We start from the raw sequence: 26,214 nt of genomic DNA, 5'->3' as shown, positions 1-26,214 counted from the left end.
CGTGAGAAGAAGCTGTCACTCTCGGGGGGTGAAAACAGCCGTGATTCACAAAGACAAGAAGTAATTTTCCTGTGCTCACAAGATGACTCAGGTTAGTACCTTTCAGCTATTAGTGCAAATTGAAATAATTTGAGGTTTGGGGGCACTGTGCATATTCAGTAAACCTAATTAGCCCCAATTCCTATAATTTTAAATTTATGACAATGCAATATAAAGTAAGTTGGAGTTTATTTTTGCACCAGGTGGAAAAAAGAGTTTGAAAATAGTTGTGCAGGGTAAGTTAAAATTACAAGACTATATTTAGTACATTTTAGAGAGCAAAATGCTTCTCTAGGACTTAAAGAGCAATTGTTAAATGACAGTTTTTATCATATAAAAGTTTGCAGTATAATTTGTACTTGAAAATAGTACGTAGATGTTAAGTTTGAAGTATCACGTATTAAAAGGTAAAAAAAAATCTATGAATTTTATAAGTAAGTATAATAAAGTCTTTGAACTGTCCTGAGCAACTTATATTCTCACTCTAGAATTACAGTTTGAGTATGTATTAGATATTTAAAGCAGAGCTTCATGCTTTCTTTTTTAATACTCTGTCTTCTGAAGTATTTATAATAGGAGAATAATTTACAATATTTATATCTGATTTTAGTTATAAAAATGTGACTATTGCATGCTTCAGGTATATCCCTAAAACAGGCCTCCGCTAGGGCAGGAAATCGTGAAATACAAAACATAACAGGAAAAGCTCGGTCTCAGCCCTGCTTTCCTCTGAGAGCCTAATGGCCCCAACAGGGTATTTACAATTTATGACCCAAGACTCGAGGACCAGTTTGTCTGGAGTAAAGTATTGTTGTCTTGCAGAGAGAGCTGAGGAAACAGCTCATTGATTCATTGGTTCTACAGTTAATTATGGAGTGACTGCTCTGTGTTCACTGCTATTCTAAGCACTATGATATATATAAAGGTAGGTCAAATTTCAGTTCCTGCCTTCCAGGAGCTTCTAATCTAGTTGGGAACTTATATAGAGTAGAGAGTTCAAGACGGTATCAGGAGAAATGCCCTAAGAGTGATAGAGATAATAAATACGCAGTATACAGAAATACTGGGAGAGATTATTCTTATCTAGAGCTGACCATGATGTCTTTGTGGAAGAGGAAGAAGCTAGACTTTGAGGGCCAGGGAAGATTTTGGAAGGGGAAGGTGATAGTAGATCATTTCAGATGAAAGAGAACAGGCTGCTGGCTTTAGCAAAGACCTGAATGAGGAGCCATATACAAGGCCCACTCGGGGAAGAGTGAGTAGAGTCCTTTGGGTGAAGCCAAGAATTCCAGTTATGGTAGTTACAGGATCTAAGACTGGAAAGGTAGACTGGGAGCAGGTCATGGAGGGGTTGATTGCCAGATTGAGGAGTGCAAGCTTTATCCTGTAGAGAGTAGATGTCCTTTGAAGGGTTTTCAACAGGGAGGAGATATTATCAAATGGACATTGTAGGAAAATTATCCAGCATTGGCATGAAGTAGAGATTCTTAACTGCTTTTCTTGGGTTCACGGAGGGAAAATTACAAGTTAAGCCATCGAGCCAGAAATGACACATACACTATGAGGTCTCCACAGTCGCCTTTTCCTATAGGAGTGTAGAGTGAATATTAATGGAGATGGAGTGTTGCAAACTCCCAGCATTATGGATATATTTGAGGTGGCAGATATGGGGAGTGGGAAGAAAGCCAAGGACACAGAGAGACCAGCTAGAAAGTTACAGTAACAGTTCAGATACTATGTTGTGGCAGTACAAAAAGAAAGATGGAGAGGTGACAAAGATGGCAGCACTATTACAACAACTCTGATCTTCTCTTAGGCTAGCATTTGTTCCAATATGACACTGCCATTCCAGTATGTTCTATTGCCAGAGGGCTCCTACAAGAGTCCTTATTTGAGAAGACTGAAGACCACAGGCAAAAGTTGCTTCTTGGCTCGCAATATTAAATTAAGATTAAAATGTGGAATACAGAACTGTATTCAGTTTTCTCCCAGTTTTGTGATAATATATCTAGAGGAAAGAGAAAAATATTAATATTTATAAAGAAAAAAGGACAAACTCACATAGTAACAAGTCATCTTCTAATAGAACATGATTGATAGTTTTTACTTTTTCATTACCTAGATATTCAACATTTCTTATGATGAGCTGTTTCTTTTTCGGCTTAAAACACCCATGCTGTCTGTCCATCAAGAACAGTCACTCAGGGACTAGACTGATGCCTCCATGACTCCAGAGACACTTGGTGAGCCACACACTGGCTCGGAAAGCTTCTGCCCAGAATAATCCACATCTTTTCTGATCACATTTCATGGTCACATTGCTTTGCCTGAATCAAGTTGGGCAAAGAAGTGTCATCTTAATCACACACCCAGAATGGGAAAACCAAACATTCATGGCTTCTGAATGACAATTCTGTTTCTAGAAGCAGGAATTGCTGATGTGCTTCTGTTTGTTCCTCTCTACACGGGAAACATACCACCCACTGACGTCCCCTGTTAGTTTCCTATCAGTTTCTCTCCTCTCTTCCATTCTCCAAGGAATAAAGGTTGGATATAAAACAAAACAAAAAACAAGACACTTAGTGTAAGAAGTACTGCTGAATTAGAAAGGACTATTATGGTGATAAGGTCAAAACCCAGCAAGCTAAGTGAAAAGGGAAATTTACTGACTCTCTGAGTTGGGGAGGATAAGGAATGGCCCACAGAACTGCAAGAACCAGCCTCAGGAACTGGAACCAGGACTCTATCCTTTGGTTCTTTTTCCCTCTCCATTTGTCTCTCATCTCTGTTTGCTTTGCTTGACTTCGTTGTCTTCTACCTGAAAACAGTTCTTTTCCATGTGGTAGGAAAAATTGGCCACTGGCAGTCTGACCTTTACGTCTTTCTAACTCTGTGATGCCAGAGGCAAGGCTACCACTTCCTTAGCTCCACATTGAGGTATCTCAAGGAAACGCTCTGACTGACTTACCTTAAATCTCCTGGCCACCACTGAACCAATGATTGTGTTCAGAGATATGGGATACCATGATCGGCCAGGCCTGCCTCCCATGCCCATCCAGGGAGGGCAAGACACAAATTATCAGAAGAAGGTGGATGGTGAACTCAGTTGGGACAACTAAAAACAATAGCTATTCTAGTCTACTTAGATATTCCTAGAATGATCTTTTAAAATTGTAAATCCAATCATGTCCCCCCACCCACCCACCAACTTAAAACCACTTTCCATTGCACTTAAAATAAAATCCAAATTATTTCTTCTAATTTTTGGTGCATTACTTTACATGACTTCTCCTTTCTTTTCAAATTATTTTCCCTTCTCTCATGACTCACAACAGGGCATTAGTTCCAAGGGCCTAGAATTAGACAGCACACAGATTAGGAAGCCTGGCTAAACCAAACCCTACCTCCCTCGCTTCACCTTGAACCCTGCGCTCTTATTTTAGTACTTATCTTACTAGCTTAATCACATTACTGAATTCACAAGGAATATGCTTACATATATAAAATTCATATGGAAAATACTACAGGAAATTTAAATCCACAGGGTGTCAAAAATGTGGTATTGGATAGCCGTGACTCTACAGATCAATTTCACGGTCAGCTCTTTATACCACAGTATATAATCGTAAAATACAATAAAAACAAAATGGATTTATATTGTTCACACACTTTAAAATAGCTCTTTGAAGTGACGTGTTTATGGTAGAGGCCAGGCAATCTGGGAGAGGACTTAGAGAAAGGTCTCCTAGGAGTGCTGTTCAGATTCTACACATTCTGAGCTTGCAGAATTTGGAGCCAGATTGAAGGAAATCAAGTGTATGTTGATTGCCACTTAACATTTGCAAGGGCAATAAAGTAAAATTTATTTGCTCTAGGGTTCTTGAAATTGTATTGCCTGATTGAGTCCTTGAGGGGAAAAAATTTAAACAGACTTAAGTCTACTGAGATTTTGATTAAAAAGAAAAGCACGAAGTGTTTGGGTTTTTCTCATGTGTAGGCAGTTATAGCCAGCCATATGTTTACTTTGTAAATTCTAGTTGAGGGTGCAATGTAAGCTGTTTCAATTTGGGTGGAAGTTTGTCAGACCTCACAAATGAGCTTTGTACTCTGTGAAGAGTTTGCCAGATTCTTCTGGGGGGACTGTGGGCAGGTCCATAGTAATTAAGGATAAGCTACTGCTAATTTAAATCCTGAAAAGCTCTTCCTGGCTTTGTATGGAATGATAGAATTAGAATATCGTTGTTTGGTGATAATTATAGTAATAACTGTTTTGACCAAGAGTCATCAGTGGATTGGGTGCTAAAATTGGTGGGTGAGAGTATGAGAAACATGATATTTCCAAGGTCTCAAAGTATCTCTCATCAAGATGGTTCTTAAATACAAAGCGAGGGGAGGAGGCACTTTATGGTGGAGTAACTAACCAGACGCCATCTTACCCAGTGCTTCCTACTTCCCAGGGTGGGAGTAGCCAGGGAGAAGGAACACGGAGGCTGTCCAGGGACAGTACCTTCTCTCGCACGCTCCCATCGCAAGCTTGTGGGTATAGGATCCCCTCTCTTCCTACACTCCCCATGATTACTTTCTCTTCTACCAAAGCCAATGCCACCCTCTGTGCTCAGAGTTAGATTCCATTCTGGTTATGTTTGTTTGTTCATTTATTGAGGGTCTGCTGTGTGCTAACTACTGGGGATTCAGCATTAAATAAGACAAGCCCTTGTTCTCTAGAATCTTCCAGCCAGCACTAGAGAAAAATATCTAATAGATGATTACAGCCCTTTGTGATCCGTAGAGGGATGCATGGGATGCAACAGGAATACATGAGGCAAGACTGAACTAGCTGATATGCACCAGTAGGGCCAAATGGGTTCTTAAATGATTGAAAATACTTTCATATTGATTGGTAAAAGGCCACAATTAGAGCCCCGGGCCACTTCCCTGGGATACTCCTCACTCACATGCCACGAGAGAATAATGAAAAGATTAAGCCTGAAGCAGCAGAGGCCTCTAAGACCTGCTCTTGTACTTTTCCCACTCCTTTCTGACTGTCCTTATCCTGCATGGAAAGTCAGAGATGGCTTTCTGGAAGAAGTGATGTCTGTGCCAAGAATAGATAGAAGGTAGCCAGGTAAAGCAAGCATCTCTCCGTGCCCTTGGATGAGAGAGAATGTGTCATGTCTGAGAAACCACGGATCATTGAGTATTACAGGCTCAGCTGAAGCTGGGGAAAGATGCTGAGAAACGGCTTCAAGAGGTCAGTTAAGGCCACAAGATCACAAAGAGCCTTGTATGCTGTCCTAAGACACCTGAACTTGATCGGACAAGCTATAAAATGCCTTTGAAGAAGACTAAGATAGGAATCAACGAAATGTGATTTATGTTTTAGAAAAATAGTTGTGGCATAATTGAAGGAAAAGAGACTAAAGGGCCAAAAAAATCTGTTTACAGGCTGTTGAAGTAATTCAGGCAAGGAATGAGCACCTTTTCTAAAACGGAATCAGTAGGGATGTAGAGAAATGGTTGGAATCCAAAGACATTAGAAAGTTAGAATCAATAAGGGTTTGTGATTGGATTGGAGTGGTGAGCTATGTGTTATAAAATTTTAAAATCGATTTAGCATCAGAACGATTTTATCCAAAGTGAACCATTGGTAAGACTTTTGTATATGCTTCCAAAATTAAGAATTGATCTTGCACACAAACTTACAATGACTAGCTCATTCCCAAACTATTATTCTCTGAAGATTTGCAGGTAAAAACTATGCATTTGCTAGTCTTTTGACAACTACGGTGAGATTACAGTGCAGGTTTTGTTCTTTGCAGCTTATAAGAAAGTGTGAAAACAGCACAACTCCTGGCAGTTGTAGTTCCCAATTTTAGGAAATCTGCCTCCTCCTTTCGCCGTCTCCAGTGCATACTCTGACCCACATTTCTCAGGGTGGCCCTGTTTTCCCAGGATGGATCATGAAGCCGCCCGGCTGGAGAAGCAGCACGTGCACGATGTATATGAGAGCACCGCCCCTTACTTCAGTGACCTGCAGAGCAAAGCCTGGCCTCGAGTCCGCCAGTTCCTCCAGGAGCAGAAGCCAGGCAGCCTCATCGCTGACATAGGTAACCCAGGGTTGTGCCACATGGTCTGACGTGTATTCCATAGGGCCTTTCTTTTTCTGATTCATTTTTCATTCCTGTTCTAACCAGAAGCCTGAAATTGTGTCCTTGGCATGCCAGTACCTAGACTATTCACTTTAGAGCAGAAATTCATACTATCAAGTCAGAAAGTAGAAGACTTCCTCAAGTCTACATGTAGACAGCGGTGATCTTTTCAGAGCCTTTGTGTACATCCTCCCACAAAATTGACCTGACATTGATTGAATAAATCAGGAGTGAAATGACTGCTTGTAAAATTGACCTTTTTAAATTTAGACACATTCACATTTGTAAATACAGTGTTTTGGTTGCTCTCATGCCTACCACAGAAGAGCCAGAATTGGGGATTATAGAAGAGGTCTTATAACCTCTTATTAATCTCATGGATCCTTTTCCTTAACTATTCTGCAGGTGTTTTATTATTAGAACATACATTTAATTAGATCATATCTTCATAATTACTGATTTGCCTGGAGGACTTTGGCTCAGAATCTTTCTGAATCTAGAAGTGGTAAACCACAGCCCAGTAGATCTAAGACTAAGGTTTAAGACATAGTAGGATTCCCACTTGAGGCATGTCCACCTAAAACTGCTGTCTAGCAACTGCATGCAGACTGTGCCCCGTAAGAGTCATAAGTCTGTAGCTACAAATTCCGTCTAATTTGACATGCACTCTAAACACTGGGAAGAGAAACAGACATGTGCCTAGGGCTTTTGGCTTGTTAAACATGGTGCAAGCAGTGTGGAATTTGGGGAAGGGGTGCAGTCATGTAGAAATGGAGAGTCTTTGAAAAATGTCTCTATCATGTCAATTTTTTTAAAATGTTTTCAGAAGATTCAGTGAATTTGGAACTCTTACTACCCATAATGTAAGCAAAGTACCAGGATCTTAAAATCAATTGGGAGGAAAAGGAACTATTCAATAAATGGCTTTGGGACAACAGTATATATATTTGCTACTTTCTTATACCTTACACCAAAAATTCCAAATGAAGCAGAGATTTAAGTATAAGAAAATGAAGTCATCAAAGGACTAGATGACAACTAGATTATTTTAAAAAAGATTCTCAGAGGCAAAAGACCTCCCTATGTATGACACCAAAAAAAGTCAGAAATCATAAAAGAAAATACAGTTGATTGTCATTATTCACAGCGCTTATGTTCTATAAAGTTGTCATGAACACTGAATTAGTGAATACTGAGTTATTGCCCCAGGGGAAAAAGAGGATTAGGTCCCTGTGAGCCTCTGGCCACAACATTTTTGTCAACTGATTAATACCTAACCTTGTTTCCTGTGTGTTTCTGTTTAAAGACACCTTATTTACTTTATATTGTTGATTCATTAACGTTGAACTCATGGGCACCACACTATAACTCATGCCTGAACAATGTTTATTCAACATATATTTTGACCACAAGGCCCATCACAACCTTCTTGATCTTAGGAACCCTAGACAGCACTTCAGCACTGTGCCTGGGGGCCATTTTAAACAGCGAAATCACCAACAAAAATGCAAAAATCGTAGCATTAAATAGACCACATAAAGGACACTTGTTGACAGCATGAGAGCTGAATCAAGAAGGTGGGTAACAGGTGCCGTGGGCGACTCAGATTCTTCGCTGCTCTACGAGAGCGCATGTTGAGTGCGCACGTCAGTGAATGTCTATGCAAGTGCAGCAGTATTGACTCTGGGGTTACATATAGATTTTAGCAGCTAGGTGAACATGCGAATACGGAATCCATGAGTAATGAGGATCGACTGTATTGATATCTTTGACCACATAAAATTTAAAAAGTTTGACAAGGCAAAAATCTAGACAAATATATAAACGAAGTCAAAAAAACAAAAATTAAGTAAAAATATTGTAACATATCTGATAGAAAAATAGATAATTTTCTCAATCTACAGAGCCTTCTTCAAAGTCAGTATGAAAAAGACTAACAATCCAAAAGAAAAATAGTAAAATGATATGAACAAGTAGTTCAAAAAGGGAGGGGATACAAATTGCTTAAAAATTTTTTTGATAGTGGGGCCGGCCCCGTGGCTTAGTGGTTAAGTGCATGAGCTCTGCTACTGGCTGCCCGGGTTCAGATCCCGGGCGCGCACCGATGCACCGCTTCTCCGGCCACGCTGAGGCTGCGTCCCACATACAGCAACTAGAAGGATGTACAACTATGACATAGAACTATCTACTGTGGCTTTGCGGGGAAAAAAGGAGGAGGATTGGCAATAGATGTTAGCTCAGATCCGGTCTTCCTCAGCAAAAAGAGGAGGATTAGCATGGATGTTAGCTCAGGACTGATCTTTCTCACAAAAAAAACCAAAAATTTTTTTTGATAATATACTTAAATAGTTCAGTAACAAAGTTATGAAAGGATGCACAGTGAAAAATATCATCCCATTCCAGTCCCCCAGGACCAACTAACCCACACCAGAGGCAACCAATGCTCTTAGCTGCTTGTATAATCTTCTTGAGATATTTCATGTTAATATAAGCATATTTGTGCTTATGGGTGTGAGTATGGGTGGATTTCCCTTTTTCGATTCCACAAATGATAGTATGTTATACAAACAATTATACACCTAGCTTTTGTTTCTTTAATATATTGTGGAGATCATTCCATGTCTGTATTTACAGAGCTGCCTAGTATCAAAAGCTGCATAGCATTTGATGCTATTAGCACCATATTAAAAGATATATGTTTATTTTGCTCCTACAAATTATAATACCAATAATATTCTTTAAATACCTCTGTGTGAATCAATAATTATATCTGTAGTAAATATTTTTTTACCCACATGTATCTTTTGAATTTTGTACTGTTTACTTTTTTACTATTCAAAAAATGAATAGTAATATTTTGATTACACAATGAAAGATGTGTTTATGATATGTTAAAATAAAATTGAAATTAAAGAAGAAATAGATGAAAAAGAAAGAAAGAACCCCAAAGGGATTAGTAGAAGAAGAGAAGGTAGGATAATATGACTATCTCCAAAAGAAAAAATTTTTTCTAAGTTTTCCACTTAGCTAAAATTATCAACTGTTTATATTGGCAAATGACTGGTTATTAGATTAGCAATTTATAATTAATTAGTAATAAAACTTTTCATAGGTAATAAACATCCAGAGGTAATCAGGTTCCAGTGCGCATACAGGAATTCTCTAGGCTGGTTCGCTATTTTAGTGGTGCAACTTTTAGTTGACTAAAATTTGACTAACCACCTCACCCCATTTCCCAATCAAGCCAATTGGCTGAGGTGTGTTGATAATGGCTCCTGATGGAAACTAAGTCTTCAGGGCAGGTATCAGGAATTAAGTGAGCAGGAACCAGAGCCTAAATGAAAAGAACTTCAGTGATTCAAAGACAGCAGAAATGCAAAGTACTCTGAGGAAATACTGGACCTGTGCAATTATGGCAATACTATTACCTGAAATGGGCTAGTAACTTAAGACCATTAGATGGTGGATGGATGGTATTTTGTGGTTTGAGATCTTCACTTAGATTAGTTTAGAAAGCAGGAGAAACACCAGAGCTAGAGTCTTTTTGAGCAAGGTCACCTTTTTACGTGACATCAGAGCCAACTGTCCCGATAGTGTTGAAATTTTTGTGTACATAATAAAAATTAACTTTTCAATAATTCAAATTCCCTTTGCCTCTTAATTGTCAATGGATTTATTCCCAATCTCTGTGGTCATATTTAATTTGCTAAGTCATTCTCCAATTACCATTCCTTCATTGAGTCAATAAAAATTTAGAGCTCCTACTGTGTGGAAGGTACTATGCCTGCAGAATAAAACATATTCCCTCATCTCTGGCCTCCAGAAATGTACATCAAATGGGCAATAAATAGGCTACATTCTTCTTTTTCCCATAGGAAAAGAGAATTCTCTTTTAGATAAGGTTTTAGCAAAAAGCTCTTATTTTAAAAAATGTAGTTATTTCTGCAAACTTTAAAGGGAAGATTTAATTTAGTTACTTAGATTCATTTAGTTACTTCCAGCAAATACTTGCCCACTATGGGCCAAAACATTTTTTTTGAATTCAGGCAATTATCTGTTTTCTTCTTTAGTTATAATGTGGTGCAGAATACAAAACAGAGGGGAATGTAATCATGCAGACACTTCCTGTTGTCTCTCTTCAGTACTAGGAAAGGTTCTCATTTAATGAGATTTTGTAAAGGAGCGTGATTGATGACTGTTGTGTTCTGGAGCTTGCCACAGTATCAGAAATGTTCTCATTTACTTCTTGCACATTTAAGATAATGGGTGATTAGGTTTGGCAATATTCTTGATTTTCTTATTAGGATAAAATCTTCCCCTCTCTAGCATCTCAGTGTATGCACTTAAAAAATGGATAATTCCATCATATTTGGGGGGTCCCCTTAAAAATGAATGCCATTAGGAAATATGGGCTAAATCAAGGGTGCCAGGGGCACTGGAAACATTTCAGGAGATGCTGACATTTGAACAGATCTCAGTTTCCTCATTACCAGATGCTCTCTGAACACTTCCCTGTAGCTCTAATGGTCTATGAACCTGTTTTCATTAGTATCTTTGAAGTAATTTTCCCTTTCAATTCTCTAAATGTATCCCCTGAGCCAATAAAAGAAAAAGCAAACAAATTTTCAAGATTATTTTTCTTAAAATATGGCCATCATCTTTGAAATATTCATGATTTCAATTTTAAAATACTTGGTGAATTATATTTTCCCCATGATTGCCCTTAAATATTGGATACTTTTTCTCATAAGCATTCTTAGGAACAGTGGCTATGAGATCTAAAATCTAAGACCCCAGACATTTACATTGGAATAATAACACTGGAAACCTTATTTTTTTATTGACATGCTCTCCACTGTCTCAGCTGGCATCAATGAACCTTAATTATGCTTTTAGTGTCTCATATAATTTTGAATAGCACCCATTAAGGAGGAATTATTAGAGAGTGTTGTTATGTGTTTCAGAGGCAGCAAACTACTCATCTTTGAATAGGGGTAGATATTTTTTGTGTGTGTGAGGAAGATCAGCCCTGAGCTAACATCCGCCAATCCTCCTCTTTTTGCTGAGGAAGACTGGCCCTGGGCTAACATCCGTGCCCATCTTCCTCCACTTTATATAGGACGCCACCACAGTATGGCTTGCCAAGTGGTTCGTCGGTGCGCACCTGGGATCCAAACCGGCGAACCCCAGGCCGCCGCATCAGAGCGCGCGCACCCAACCGCTTGCGCCACCGGGCCGGCCCCAGGGTAGATATTTTTCCACGTAGAAAAATCCAGAGCTAATGCCATTAGGTACGAATATCAGCTCTAATGATATCTTTAAATATTTCTGGAAAAGGAATTAGATGGCATGTCTGTGCTAGAATATAATACTAGGTACTAGGTCATAGCAGGCTTTGTCTGAAGATGGTTATTCATTCACATTACCACCTTCTTCTTCGTAATATCAGTGAGATTTGATGGATCCATATCTTTAGGTTGTGTAAATCTTGAATTATTTGGGTCTCTGCCACCAGAAAGTAAGTCAAAAATGGTCTATTTAAGAAAAAAAATAGTTCTTTGTCAGAGTTGTATACTGAGTCAATAGAAACCATTTAAAACCTAGCACTGACAATAGATTGGATAAAAAGATGTTGAAATCCTTTTTTCATCCAAATTCAAATTACAACTTTTGGAAAAGCATGTTTTATTGTACAAATTATTTTATTTATATCCACTGAAAAGTTGTTGGCAGGAGTTTGTTTTACATAGCTAGCAAGTGGTAAGACTGTTTGGAGAGAGAACACAAGAATAAAAGCCCATAGCCTATAGACCTGTATATGATGAAATATGTATGTGAAGGTAACTTTTGTAAGGAGACTGGACACTGTCCCTGGGATACTAGGGAACCATCATTCCCTGTCACGGGCCACCTAACTTTTTGGTTGTGCTAGCGTCCTAAGCCCTACGGACATTACCTCATTAAAGATTCAATAAATATTATTTCTTTTTCCTCATTCCCTTGCCCTCTTCTATTCTAAATGAAAATATGTAAGAGTTCTCTGAAGGCTTTTCTTTTGCTTTAGTGAATACCTTCATACTATGTTGTAGTCTGTCTGGTTAGTTAATATAAAGTCATTTCTATTCCTTGTTATGAGACAAACTGACAATTTTCCACTTTCCCTTAAGGATAGCATGTAACACAGGTTTTTCTCTTATAGGTTGTGGGACTGGGAAGTATCTTAAAGTGAACAGCCAGGTACACACCCTGGGCTGTGACTACTGTGGGCCATTGGTAGAGATTGCCCGGAGTAGAGGATGTGAAGTCATGGTATGTGACAACCTTAATCTCCCCTTTAGGGATCAGGGCTTCGATGCCATCATCTCCATAGGAGGTAAGGCAGCCCGGTCACACGTTCACTCTTCGCCATGAGAATTATGTTACGTGGCTGAGGCCACTCTCACAACCCAATATCCATTCTCTGTAGAAAGGTCTATGTAATTCATTTTACCTAATTTTTAAAAATATTTCAACTGATTGAATTATTTGACTAATCTCAAATCTACTTATGAGGGGACATATGATGGTTTTAACTAGTTAAACCTTCAAACTGTTATTGTGTTCTTTTTGATGACTCATCTCAGTTTCTTTTACTTATGAGTAAGAAAGTATTAGAGGAATTTTACTTATTGAAAATAGTACTTCACGATATTGAAATGAAGCCAGATTCTTCTGATGTGAATAATCTTTAGAAGTCATATTACCTTTTTAGGCCACAAGTGTGCCCTTTATTAGCAGAATATTTAATTCACTGAATGTCACCTGAAAGGATGTGTCATCTAATCTGCCACTCACTGGTACACAAGTCACTGGGGAAGATGGTCCCACCTGGTCCCAGATTGGATTGTTTTTATAATGCCACTCTGCTCTCTTACTGCCAGAGACTGTTCCTAAGTCTAGAGAATATGTTCCTCATATTCTCCCAACAAGTGTGCCCATAAAATACACATGCCCCAAATGAAAAGAAACGGCAAAAATTCATGCCTGAAATATACACAGGTAAGGCTCATTTTACTCAATACATGTGTTTCTGAAACCTAGTATGTTAGTCATATTTAAATATGCCAGGGAAACTTGCTATTTAAGGGAATGTTATGGCAAATTCTTTTGCAAAGCAAAAAATCTTTTGCAAAGCAAATTATATGCCCCAATACACTTTTTAAAAAATGAATCTATTTGAATATAACAAGCTTTATCAAAGCAAAGTGAACATATATAAAACTGACTGACCAGATAAAACCTGACTGCTAGACAAAAATACAGAATAAGAATGTTTGCTCTCTCTTGAAATAGATGAGAAATCAATTTATTCAACATTACATGGGGACAGTATCTTTGCACAGTGAGGGGATGGGCCTGGATGCCATAACCTTGGAACTAGTTAGGACTGGCAGGAGATGGTCGCCATGGAAACCTGCTCTATGACAGCCCTACTTCTTTGCAGTTGAAACTTGAAGTCCATTTTGGTTGTAAACATTGAGGGGAAGGATTCTTGTTGAACCAAGCAACACCATAGAATGCGTTGAATCTTTAGTGGAAAGAAAGTTTTGGGTTTGCTTATTCCACCAAAAGAACTAGAAAGCGGAGAGAGGTCAGAGGAGGGTATTCTTTGCTCTTCCTGTGTTTATCTTACTTTTCGGGTCTGCAAGGCTACCCCAGGCAGGCTGTGCGGGTGAGCCACTGTTGCGGGCATAAGGATACTGACAGGCTTTCCTACCTTTAGGAAATGCTTCACGTGTCCACGGTTAAGTCCTTCTCTGCTTTCAGTTTAAGTCTCAGGCCTTGCCTGCAGAGGAAATGGAGCACACTTGGTTGCCATCTTCTCATTAAAAATGCTTCTTTAGGGGCCGGCCCGGTGGCGCAAGTGGTTCGGTGTGCTCGTCTCCGCTGTGGCGGCCCGGGGTTCTCAGGTTCGGATCCCAGGTGCACATCGACGCACTGCTTGGCGAGCCATGCTGTGGGGGCATCCCATATAAAGTGGAGGAAGATGGGCACAGATTTTAGCCCAGGGCCGGTCTTCCTTGGCGAAAAAGAGGAGGATTGGCAGATGTCAGCACAGGGCTGATCTTCCTCACAAAAAAAAAAAAAAAAAGCTTTTTTTTTTTTTTAACATTATCTCTTTTTTTTAAATTTTATTTATTTACTTTTCCCCCCAAAGCCCCAGTAGATAGTTGTATGTCATAGCTGCACATCCTTCTAGTTGCTGTATGTGGGACGCGGCCTCAGAATGGCCGGAGAAGCGGTGCGTCGGTGCGCGCCTGGGATCCAAACCCGGGCCACCAGCAGCGGAGTGCGCGCACTTGACCGTTAAGCCACCGGGCCGGCCCAAAAAAAAGCTTCTTTAAGTGGAAACACAACATATGTTTTTATGAACTGTAACTATAAATTAATGTGATGTTGTCCTTTTCCAGTTATGTTTCATGTTTAGAACTATATTATGAGAAATTTCAGTAGACTGTCTCTCCTATGTCCATGTATGTTTACTTCCCTATTTAGAATTCTGTATGTTGGCACTTCTTGCTTATCATGGAGAAATACATATTTTTTACGTTTTCGTGTCTCGATAATAATGTGAATATATATTCTTTATGTTTTACTGACACATTGGAAAAAGAAGCACTCTTTCTACTTACTTTTACAATAGTCTGACAAAAAGTCTGTGAAAATTTGGCAGTATATTAAAATAGCGTCAATCAACTATTTCCTTTATGTCAGTGTCCTCAACTTGGGCTTCTGTTGCACCACCCCCTCAAGCGACATTTGTCACTGGAGACATTCTTGGTTGTCACAACTGGGTGTGGGTATGTGTGTCCTACTGTCATCTCCTGGGTGGGCCCCCCACAATGAAGAATTATCTAGCTTAATATGTCGATAGTGCCGAGGCTGAAAAACCCTCTTTATGCTAAACCCATGGATTCTGAATGCTAATAGTTAGAGAGACGAGACATGCGCACTTGAAGAGTTAAATAATGCATCATAAAATATCAAGATATAACAGGACTTGAAAGATGATCTTGCCTAACTTCCCATCTGATTCTGGAATCCAGAAATTGAATTCAATCTACCTATTTTCTGGGCTCTCAGCAGGAACACATTGCTATAGGATACATATATTGAGTACTATTTTTGCCTTTAAGTTGTGATTATGGTTTTTAAACAAAAGAGGATTCTTTTATCCTTTAAAAATTCAACATAGTTTCCTGAAATTGACAATTCATATGAATATATCTTTATATCTCATTTGGGTTACATTTATAATGTTTCTTAATAGAACATGTATGTATATGCATGTATAATACATTTTATATGTAATGAAGAAATCTTCATTTATAAACTTTTTCTTTTTCAAAAACATTTGGCTTAAAGGTTACTTAGTATTACCTGTTAAATATAAATATAAAACAAACATAATATAAAAGATTCAGATATTTCCTGGGTAAAATTATGGTATTAAAATGAATTATCACATAACAAATGTTTAAGAAATGAAAAAATATAGACTTTTCTTCCTTAAAAGAAAACTTCTTTTGAAGCCCAGAATCCTGAAATGTTGAAGACCTATGAGTCTGCTAAAAAGAGATTATTGTATTAAAATAGTCCTGTTTTAATGGTGGGGGTTTTTTTTCTTTTATAGCCCCCCAAAACAAATGCAGTCGACTCTCATTATTCATAGTAATCATGTCCTATAAAGTCACCGTGAACACTGAATTATCCAGTACTGAACCATTGCTCTCAGGGGAAAAACAGGATTAGGTTCCTGTGAGCCTCTGGTCATAACATTTTTGTCATCTGATCAATACACACCCTTGTTTTATGTTTGTTTCCATTTAAAGACACCTTATTTAATTTTGAACTCATGCCAACAGCACTATAATTCATGCCCAAACGAAGCTTACCTAACACGTGTATTTTCTCTGTAAGACACTTTACAGCCTTCTTATGCTTGGGAACCCTAGATAGCACTTCAGCCCTATGCTTGGGGGCCAATTGAAATAGTGAAATCACCAACAAAAATGCAAAAAATGTGGCACTAAATAGACCATGAAAAGGACACTTGTTGACAGTAGGAGAGCTGAAACAAGAAGGCAGAGGGTGGCCTTGGGTGACCCCAGCTGGGAACATGCACTTTGGGAGGCTCAGGTTTTGTACCACTCTGTGCATGTCAACAAATGACCACAAAAATGCTGAGAGTACTGATTTTGGGGGTTACAAATAAATTTTAGCGAGTAGGCAAATTTGCAAATACAAAATCCAAAGATAGCAAGGATCGACCATGTTTAGAAAATACACACACAGAAATTCTAGGGTGAATTAGGTGCAAGTTATGGGAGGTATTAACAGCCATGAGTAGTCACAGATACAAACATTAACATTGTCCTAAGCCTTACTCAGTCCTGACCCTATGCCCCCTTTTAGCTCAATAACCAAGACACTACTTCTGGCAGCGTATGCTTTCAACTTGACCATTATAAAGAGCTCTTTCTTTGGGGACGGTTGGGGGGAACAGTCTGACACCTAATGAAGTAAAGTGATTGGTCAGAGATCACAAGGCCAGTTACTGATCTAGGACAAAATACACTGGTGTCCTGTTCTTCAAACCCATTTTAACCTCACACCTCTAGCTTCTTACACTGCTGCATGGTAGAGTAAGAGACACCAGGGTTTGTGTGCTGCTGATAAGAATGAAAACCTGATTGGAAACAATACAGAGTGTGCCTGCTGAATGATCTTCCTTTGATAGCTTTATCTATATGTAATAATCTCCTTTTAGACATTTACTGTCTCTCTGGGGCAGGTAAACTACAGAGATTTATTTGCTTAAAACCACCACTAACAGCTGGATTATGGTGAGGGTTACAGGAACTGTAACCCTCTGTCTCTCCCCTCACTACCCATATCCGAGCAGTAATCCAGATGTCCCCTGGGACTAACTTCCTACCTACTTCCACTTGGTAGGCCTGAGGGTGGAAAAATAATCTGATAATTTTCTCTTGCAACAGTACTGTGATTAAACTCCCCTAGGAGCTAACAGACTAGCACTTTCTACATCTGGTTTCATAAAACTATGCCTAATAACACACTTAAGACCAGATAAAGGCAGTGCTGCTTGATTCTCACTTTACCTTTGCAGGGTTGGAAGTAAGATGATGACCTCTAAATTGATTTTTTAAAAAAATATACACCACTATTTTATATTATACTAATATTTTAAAAAATTCTGAGCAATCATTTGGACTTGTGCTTGGCTGGGTTATCTTTCCATTATCTTAACAGAAAAACAATCTTTAACATTCTTCTCCACTTGTATTTGCTAAAGCAAATAGTAGGTTTGTATTTACACTGATTAGAGGTGTTAATCTTTCAGTGCTTGAGAAGTTCCAATCATTCATTAAAACAATGAATTATTTCATAGAATTCTATTAGGGAACATTTACCCAACTAAGTGCTCCCTTGCAAATTTTATTAATTTACACTGCTCGTCCTTCTGATTAATAAAATTCACAGGATTTTGGAACTGGAAGAGACCTTACAGATTATTTATTCTAGGCATCTTATTGCGGATAAAGAAACGTAAAATCTATAGAAATTAGGTAATTGCCCAAGATCAGTTGTCCAATACGTATGGGAGCCGAAGCTAAAAATTATGTCTCTCCTAACGCCAGGTCTGGTGCTGTTTCTACCATCTGCCCTACCCTGTAGGAAATAAGGTAAAAAACATAAGGTAAAAACAAAAAAAAAACATGTCAAAATGGCATCATTGTTATATGGAAAATACTAGTGTATAAATATGTAGGTTTATGTATGTGTATACACATTGAGATCTAGTTTCTTCTTTTCCAGTCATACATCATTTTTCTACAAAACAAAGAAGGATCAGAGCAATAAAAGAAATGGCCAGGGTGTTAGTTCCTGGAGGCCAGCTGATGATTTATGTCTGGGCTATGGAACAAAAGAACAGGCGCTTTGAGAAGCAAGATGTGCTTGTGCCATGGAACAGGGCTTTATGCTCCCAGCTCTGCTCCAGCCAGCCTGGGAGAAAGAAGCAGTGCGGACATCCAGAAAGAAGCCATCCCTACCAGCCTCCTTGCTCTGTGTGTAGCTGTTCTGGTTGTTTTAAAGAGCGATGTGCTTCAAGACGGTCCCACAGCATGGACTATGAACCAGTGATGGCTGGAACCTGTTGTGCAAATGTTTCCGAGGAAGGAGAGGAAGAAAATGGATTCTATAACACATTAGGAAAATCTTTTCGTTCCTGGTTTTCCTCCAGATCTTTGGATGAATCAACTCTGAGGAAGCAAATTGAAAGAGTGAGGCCCTTGAAAAACACAGAAGGGTGGGCCAACAGCACTGTATCAGTCCAGCCTTCCAGACGCCCTAGTTTAGACTTAGATCACCAGGAGCCGTTTTCAACAAAAGAGCAAAATTTAGATGAGGACGTGTTTGTGGAAACTTCTCAGAAACATTTGGAGTGGCTGGGAGCACCAGCCACAATGAAACATCTAAATGGAGACCATCAAGGAGAAATGAGGAGAAATGGAGATGGGAATTTTCTGGGGAGCACCAATACGAAGGAGAATTGTGTGGACACAGGTAACTTAGAAGGCGGCAGCCCTTCTGCTAGTAAAATATCGAGAAGGATTTCTGCAGTCGATTCTACAGATTCCAACCCAGATGACATAATTTCTGTCGAAGAACAACAGCCCAACGTTTTGGATTCCAGAGCCTTGATGCGATACTACCACGTGTTTCGAGAAGGCGAGCTCTACGGCCTGCTGACGGAGAATGTGTCAGAGCTCCGTGTTCTGAGCTCTGGGAATGACCATGGCAACTGGTGTGTCATTGCAGAGAAAAAGGAAAATTGTGATTGATTGGATCATTTTAGACAACTCCTCCAAAAGGTGAACCACATTCTTGTCACTGGGTTTGGTATGGTTACCTGAATTTACATCCATTTTTATTATTTTTTAATCCATTTATGCTTTGGTCTGTAGAGACTATGAATTGGTCACCTTTTTAATCTTTGGATAAGCACAGACCGTGGCATCTAAAGCAATTGACAAACGGTATTTGTGCTTAAATATTAATATAGGAGATCTGAAGAAGCAATATAAAATGAACTTCAATACGATTTGGATTGTTTTCCCCTGAAAGGTGAAAATTATTATAAGACTATCTGTAGATTGTTTTTCAGCATTATACATTGATTTAAAAAATTCTGCTTTTTAAGTATTCCTTCTAAAAACAGCATTTTTATATATACAGTAAGGGAGTAATTTCTGCTTCTTGGGTTATAATTTAGATCTGTGTGCAAGATAACAGGTAAGCCTGTTCCGTTGCACAGATGTAAACTGAACCATATTTTTATTTTGTTGCCAAGGCCTTGCTGCTACTTAAAATCTTCAGAAAAATCAGAGACAGTGGAGAGAGACAAGGACTTCTCTAAATGATAAGCAGACTTGCTTCAAGATAAGTAAATAACAAGGTTTTCAATGTTGCTCAGAAGGTTTTTAGAGGCACTGTTAGCAAGTAGAGAGTGGAGTATGTGGGTTCTAGAAGTTATTGCAAATACCCAGGTAGAATTCTTCCAACCTTGTTAGAAGCAGCAATATCCAGTTACGATAAGACCAAGATTGACTAATGAGGAGTTTTCATCTAGAATGATGCTTTTCTTATGAATTGAAGGATATTTAGGAAATGAGAATCTGGCTGAAGCATTGTTTTATTTTGGTTCTGAGGACAAAGATTGTTAAGGTGCAAGATATTTGGCCTCGGTAAAGGATCTGTTGTTGGATTTTTAAAAATAATATCCAGGCATTTAGCTTATTGAAAGTGACCACATGTTATTAGTTATATTAGGGATTTACAGTATCAAGTTCTATTCATTAAAGGTTGAATTTCTGCCACTTGATAGACAAATGAATAAATTGGGTGTTATGTGGTCACCGCATCTTTTTACATTTAACCATGAGTCTGTTTGAATTCATGTCTTGGATCCTGAAACATAGATGTAATTAGGACAGGACTAGAGAGCTAAGAGAAGCAAAAATGAGCTGACCCAGGAACACGGCCTCAGAGAGTTCCTTAATGAGCAGAGAATGGACATTTGACAAAAGCCTTTTTACTTCATGGACCATTGTAATCTTGGAAGAAAATCCAATTCTTGTTTTATTTTCCACTAAAATAAGAAAAGATTTCTTTTGTTTTGGGATTCTTTTTCCCTTCAGTGATTGTGCTCCAACTTAAAATGATGCTATTTTCAAAGAAACTTAAAGGATTATTTTTAATGTTTATCTGAAAATTACTGATGTTTTTAACTCTCTTTTGGCTTCAAAATAAGATTGCACATCACCTTTTTGGTTGATGAGGTTATCTGGTGGCAATGAGACTTATGTCTGTATTGCTGAGTGCAGAGTTCGCATTAGAGGGACAATGAACACAGACATAGCAGTGGAATAGAAATTAAAAATTAATTTAGTGTCTTCCATTTCTTAAATTAGGACATTAAACCGTGAGTATAAGTGGTTTTCTTAGTGGAAAGAAAAGATTGTCAGAGTCGGAGAAGTTCTTACAATTAAGGCTTGATGATGGCCTTTTATTATGAGTGGATTTTTCCTCTCCTTGAAGCCTATTATCACGTGTATACCTAATCCCAGCCTTGCTGCTATAAATCTATTTGAAGTCATCTCCCTGGCGGTGGCCGACCCCCTACATGGAACTCAGTTTAGACTGCGCCAGAAAAGCTTTGAGCTAACCTGTATGAGCACCCTCTGACATACATACACACAGACACACACACACAGACACACACACACCTCACTTTGTCTAAAATGATTCTCTAGAATGGTTCTTGAGAGAGAAATATTTTCACATAATTTTGATAGAGCTATAAATAAAAAGCCACTAATAATAGCAATCTTTTGCTCTTCCTCTGCTGAGCACAAGAATTCTATGCATCCAGACGTTATTTTGTATGCAAATATTTAACTCCATGGTTGATAATCTTTCTGTGGTATATTCATGTGAAAATCACTCTTAAATCTAACTTTTGCTTTTGTCTATATATATAATATATATTACATATTATATATATCCTATATAATATATTAATATATGTAAGCCATTGAAGAGCCAAAACTAATGTAAATATCTTGATCATTTAAAAATCTTATTCATCTTTAGGATTGTCCTCAAAAGGAAATACAAGTCATAAGTGAATTTAAATGTACGCAGGTTATCTGTGAGTGGTCTGCCTTTACTTGCTCTATTATAGATTTTATTGATCTATTGGGAGTAATCTGAAAACGTAGCCTCCATTATTAATACCGGATCAAACAGTGCTCTTCCTGTTCCTTCTCCTTTACTTGTTGGCATCACGGCAGAGCCCACTATCTGAAGTAGAGGGGGGCATGTGGGGGATTGTTGGAAGGTCTTTAAAATCCTTTGCTGGCTCATTGAAGCCTCACTGGCCTATTTGAGGAATTCCATATAAACAGTCAGATGATTTGGGGGCAAGTGCCTTAACATGGACAAAGGATGCAATCAAAATAACATTACAGTGGGAACCATGTGAGTGGCCTGTTTAAATTATTATTCTTAAAATTGTCACTATAGTGATGAAATGACACCAGCATGTCACAGTAACTAGCAACCCATCTAACAGATATCTTGGAGTATCGTATTGGTTTGGTCCTCCCTTATCATCGCACGTCCCCATGCAGGATGCTGTGTAATTCTTGTTTCTAGTTTACCTTTCTATGTCCTTCCAAATTCTAGGCATCACAAATTCCTCTGTATTTTAACTGAGCATCAATTGAATGGGCAAAAGTGGGAGGTAATCCAGAGAGAAAATAATCCAAATATAAATCAGCTGGGAACACTAATGTAATTGTATATTAATGGCCACAAAAAGGATAAGCACTGGTGGATTTTTTTTTTTAAAGTAAATTGGTTTGGAGGACAGAGGGTCTGACCCAGTAGTTGCTGAACTTGGTGGGGGAGAGTATTCCTTAAAAATGAGCCGTGAGCACTCAGTCTGGAAGGGAGGGGGAAATGGGTCCAACCACTGGCCAAGCAGCTGCAGTCTAGGAAGAAAAAATTAGGGCAGTCTTCAGCTTTTCTCTCCTATTATGTAGGAAATTGGAAATAATAAGAGCAGCTAACTTTTCTTAATATCTAACATTTATTATTTTATCTGTATTCCTCACCACAGCCCTCTGAGATAAGTATACTTATTTTTCCCATTTTGCAGATGAGGAAAACTGAGGCAGAAAGAAATTAATTAAATTGCCCAATGTCACATACATAGTAAGCATCAAACATGTAGAGAAGGGCAAAGCTGAGATTCAAACCCAGGCAGGCTGGTTCCCAGCCTGTGCTCTCAACCACAGCACCATATACACCCCACCCAGTAATGATGCTAGGCAGATTAAAAGAGCCTTTCAAGGTAAATGTGATCATCCCCTTTACAAATGAACTTTAGCAAGGTTAAGCAAAGATCCCACAGTTAGACAATAATTGGATAGTAATCCCTTACGTATTTTTCTCCATCTTTTGTATTTATTTTTTTTCATATGTAAGTCTGTTTCAATTTGATTTTAACTAAAAAATGGGCCTTGGTCACAAAATACTTTGTGATCACTTTTCTCCAACTCTTCAACTCTTTAAATATTGTATTACTGTTTTCCCATTTTACAGGTGAGAAAACTGAGGGCTATTCAGAGACTTTATTCATTTCGTTTGTTTACTCCACCCTGCTATGTGCCAGATACATATGATATGAGGTAATGAATATAAGGTGTGTTGAGTATACATGGAATATTAGGATTAACTGACCTGAAAGTGCCAAGCTGGAACATTTTTCATATTCTTGTGTATCTGCTACCAAGTTTTATTGTTTAGTTTGAGAAAAGCAATATACAAAACCCCTCTTAGAGACCCACAGGCGTATTAGCATATTTAAGGCCTCCCCTAAAGTAAACTTGGACTTCATTTAACTGAGCTGCCCCAGACATATTAACATCCTCTAGCACAAGCATTCTCTGTCACACATTTCAGAAAATAATGTGTCCAAGAGAATAAAATGCAAACTCCTTAGGAGAACATTCAGACCCTGCATAAATTCACTCTAAATTATTTTTCAGCCTCATCATCTGCAACTGCATCCAATTTTTTCTGTTCTGCAATCTGCTGCTTTAAACAATGCTTTCATTAGAAATTACATAATGACAAGTAATTATCACATCCCCTAGATATAAACTTGGATTTCAAATGCCATACTTGTAATCCTTTTCCAAAGAAAAATGCGTCCAACAGGCTTCATTCTGTCAATTCAAAGGGCATATGAGATAAGTGTTATCACACACCCATCCAACAGATGGAAAAGCCATGGGAGTGGAAGGGAAGTACGGAAGCATCAGCAGACTCCAAATCAGAATGCTCCACTCCGCTCATTCCAATCTTAACTCAAAACTATGATTATTGGCTTGATATTATACACTCCATATTTGCAACCTCAATTATCTACAAAACTGCAGTGGGAATATTTTAAAAGAACTCTCACCAACCAAGGATTGACATTATAATGCAAATAGCCTTCGGCGTGGCATGGAGAACACAAACACAGAAACCTAAGAGAGCTCATCAAAGAGAAAACACTAACTGTGAGTTGTCCTATTTCTGATTCCCCACGGGTCCCACAGTATGTGATGCCTTCATAGGAATGGGCATCATTTCAGTTATAACACCCATTTGGTCCCCTCTAGATGAGGGTCTTCCCCAGTTGATTATGCACAAGTACCACTCTATCTGGGAGGAGTCAGAGCTATAATATAATCTATATGACCAATCTGAGGGACCACGTGTGAGAGCTGGTTAACAGACTGGATCCCCCATTTGGCTAATAAATATATATTTTGTCTTTTCTTCAATTAGAGCAGGGAAAAATAACGTTTACCTCAACCCGATTAATTATTCATTAATCCACTTGAAACGATATCTTTTCTCCACATGGAACATTTCTTTTTCTCTGCATGTTACCTCCACAGAGAAAAGGTCATTAACCTGTAGGCAGTGTAACAGAATGTTGAATTCCCTGAAAAAGTTATTTATATGTATGCCCACCCAGCAGGGAATTTGGTTGAATGACAGGCATTTCTCTAATGAATGCATCACATGGCTTCCATTAGATTATCTACTAACGTATGTGGAGGGACTCCATTAGCAACGGTCTGCTCTTCTCTGTTTCTTTACACAGAACACTGGCGACACTTAAGGCCCACTAATGTGGACCCCACCAGAATTTCTGAGACACTTTGAATATGTATGTGAAAACGGTCCCATTTTCTTCAGATATTCTCTTAAATATATATGATGTAAATATATATATATTCCTAGACATCTGGTGTTTGCTGTCATTAGTGACCAAGAAAAAGTAGCCCTCTTCTGCACTTGTCAGAACATTAAATTAGCAATTACCATAGAAATGTATTTCATTGAATAGGTTTTTTTGTTTCAGGGAAATGGAAAGATAATTGTTCAATGTTGTTGTGCCTCTTCTGGTGTTGACATGTGTATTTGTATCCAAAACGTCTTTTTGTCCACAATGTACAGTTACTTCAGCTTGTCCCAGAAGAAGCTAGCAATAGTTTTAAAAGCACAAATGTATGTAAAATATCTTGACTGTTGTAATAATGTGAAGATATTTTGTTTGCATTAACCAATGATGTGTAGGATCTTTTTATAATAAGCATTATTAAAAATGGTGTAATTTGTATGCTTATGAAATGTATTAGTTTATTTAAGTTACGTATAAGTGTCCTTTTTAAAAATGTTACTCGGGGCCGGCCCTGTGGCTTGGTGGTTAAGTGCACGCGCTGCGATGCTGGTGGCCCGGGTTCGGATCCCGGGTGCGCATCGAGGCACCACTTCTCCGTCCATCCTGAGGCCGAGTCCCACATACAGCAACTAGAAGGATGTGCAGCTACGACACACAACTATCCACTGGGGCTTTGGGGGGAAAAATAAAATAAATAAAATCTTTAAAAAAAAAAAATAAAAAAAATAAAAATGTTACTCGGTGAACAAAATTTTGCATTTCATCTCCACTGTGAGTGGGACAGGAGATTGTTCTTATCCTTTATCAATTCAGCCAGCCAGCTCTCCTTATACTTCAATAGAACCAGGCAAATTCCTATTGGAATTCTTTTATCTTTGTCTAAAGGAAACTAAGCTAACCATTTAATAATAGACTGTCTTTAATGGGTTAATAAAGAAATATTGTTGACTTAAAAAAAGACATCTTTTAAGATGAATAAAGATGTATCAGACTATCTGAAAATGGGTGTGTGTGAAAATATGGTACTCATATTGAAAGGACATCAATTTTTATGTTCTTGGAACGCAAGCTCGTTGGTTTTCTACTAACCTGCTTCGTCTGCAGGTTTCAGCTCATTCTCTGGGGGGTGGTGTGAAGGAAGGGGGAGCTGTGCCCAGCCCTGCTGCAGCTCTAACGTGGCTCCGCAGGGATGCATTGTAGCAGCAGGTGGTGCCCTGGCAAGGTGCAACCTTGACCACCTCGCACTCCCTTCCCTGTGATGGAAGAAGCCACAGCATCTCTCTGAGCATCGCCTTGCCCCTCATAGTGGCTGCTTGGGGGACAAAAATGAAAAGTACTGATAACAAATTGTCTTGACATGAGTACAGCCATGTTTGGCCGCTCCATTGACCTACAGCCACCAGCACAAAAAAGAAATACAAGGCTGCTTTCTGCGTGGTGGGAACTGGCCCTTCTCTCACGGAGGGAGTTGCAAGTTGTAACATTTCAAGGCTCTTGGAGCGTCGTAGCACGGGATGGACTGGCCATCTGTGCCGGGCTGGGACGATAACCAAAGAGAACAATGCACGTACGCAACTACTGGGCTGGGACGTTAGCCAGGGGGCTCAGTGCACGTACGCCACTGATAACCATTTGTGCATGGGAACACTAAAT

At 38.7% G+C, this 26,214-nt stretch overlaps 1 protein-coding gene across 9 annotated transcripts; it reads left to right on the top strand.

The window, feature by feature from the left end:
* On the top strand, positions 1-25,061 carry TRMT9B (tRNA methyltransferase 9B (putative)). Of its 9 annotated transcripts, none has more exons than XR_015548832.1 (5): positions 1-91; positions 5,992-6,146; positions 12,388-12,561; positions 18,069-19,379; positions 22,923-25,061. XR_015548832.1 is itself a non-coding variant. In XM_087418462.1 (5 exons), the coding sequence occupies exons 2-4, from the start codon at positions 5,993-5,995 to the stop codon at positions 19,094-19,096; spliced, it is 1,356 nt and encodes a 451-aa protein (XP_087274588.1). In that variant the 5' UTR covers positions 1-91; position 5,992; the 3' UTR covers positions 19,097-19,126; positions 22,923-25,061. The 9 variants fall into 9 exon arrangements, 8 of the variants coding, with proteins under 8 accessions (XP_087274588.1, XP_004428862.2, XP_087274589.1 ...); XM_087418462.1 differs by having other exon boundaries at positions 18,069-19,126; XM_087418459.1 differs by lacking the exon at positions 22,923-25,061 and adding an exon at positions 862-964 and having other exon boundaries at positions 27-91; positions 18,069-20,518.
* Positions 25,062-26,214: the final 1,153 nt, after the last annotated feature.

This window comes from Ceratotherium simum, chromosome 28 (genome assembly GCF_057802395.1).
Source record: "Ceratotherium simum simum isolate JZ-2026a chromosome 28, ASM5780239v1, whole genome shotgun sequence".
Taxonomy (NCBI): Eukaryota; Metazoa; Chordata; class Mammalia; order Perissodactyla; family Rhinocerotidae; genus Ceratotherium; species Ceratotherium simum.
Note: the sequence above shows the minus strand (reverse complement) of the source record. Positions and strands in the feature narration are given on the sequence as shown.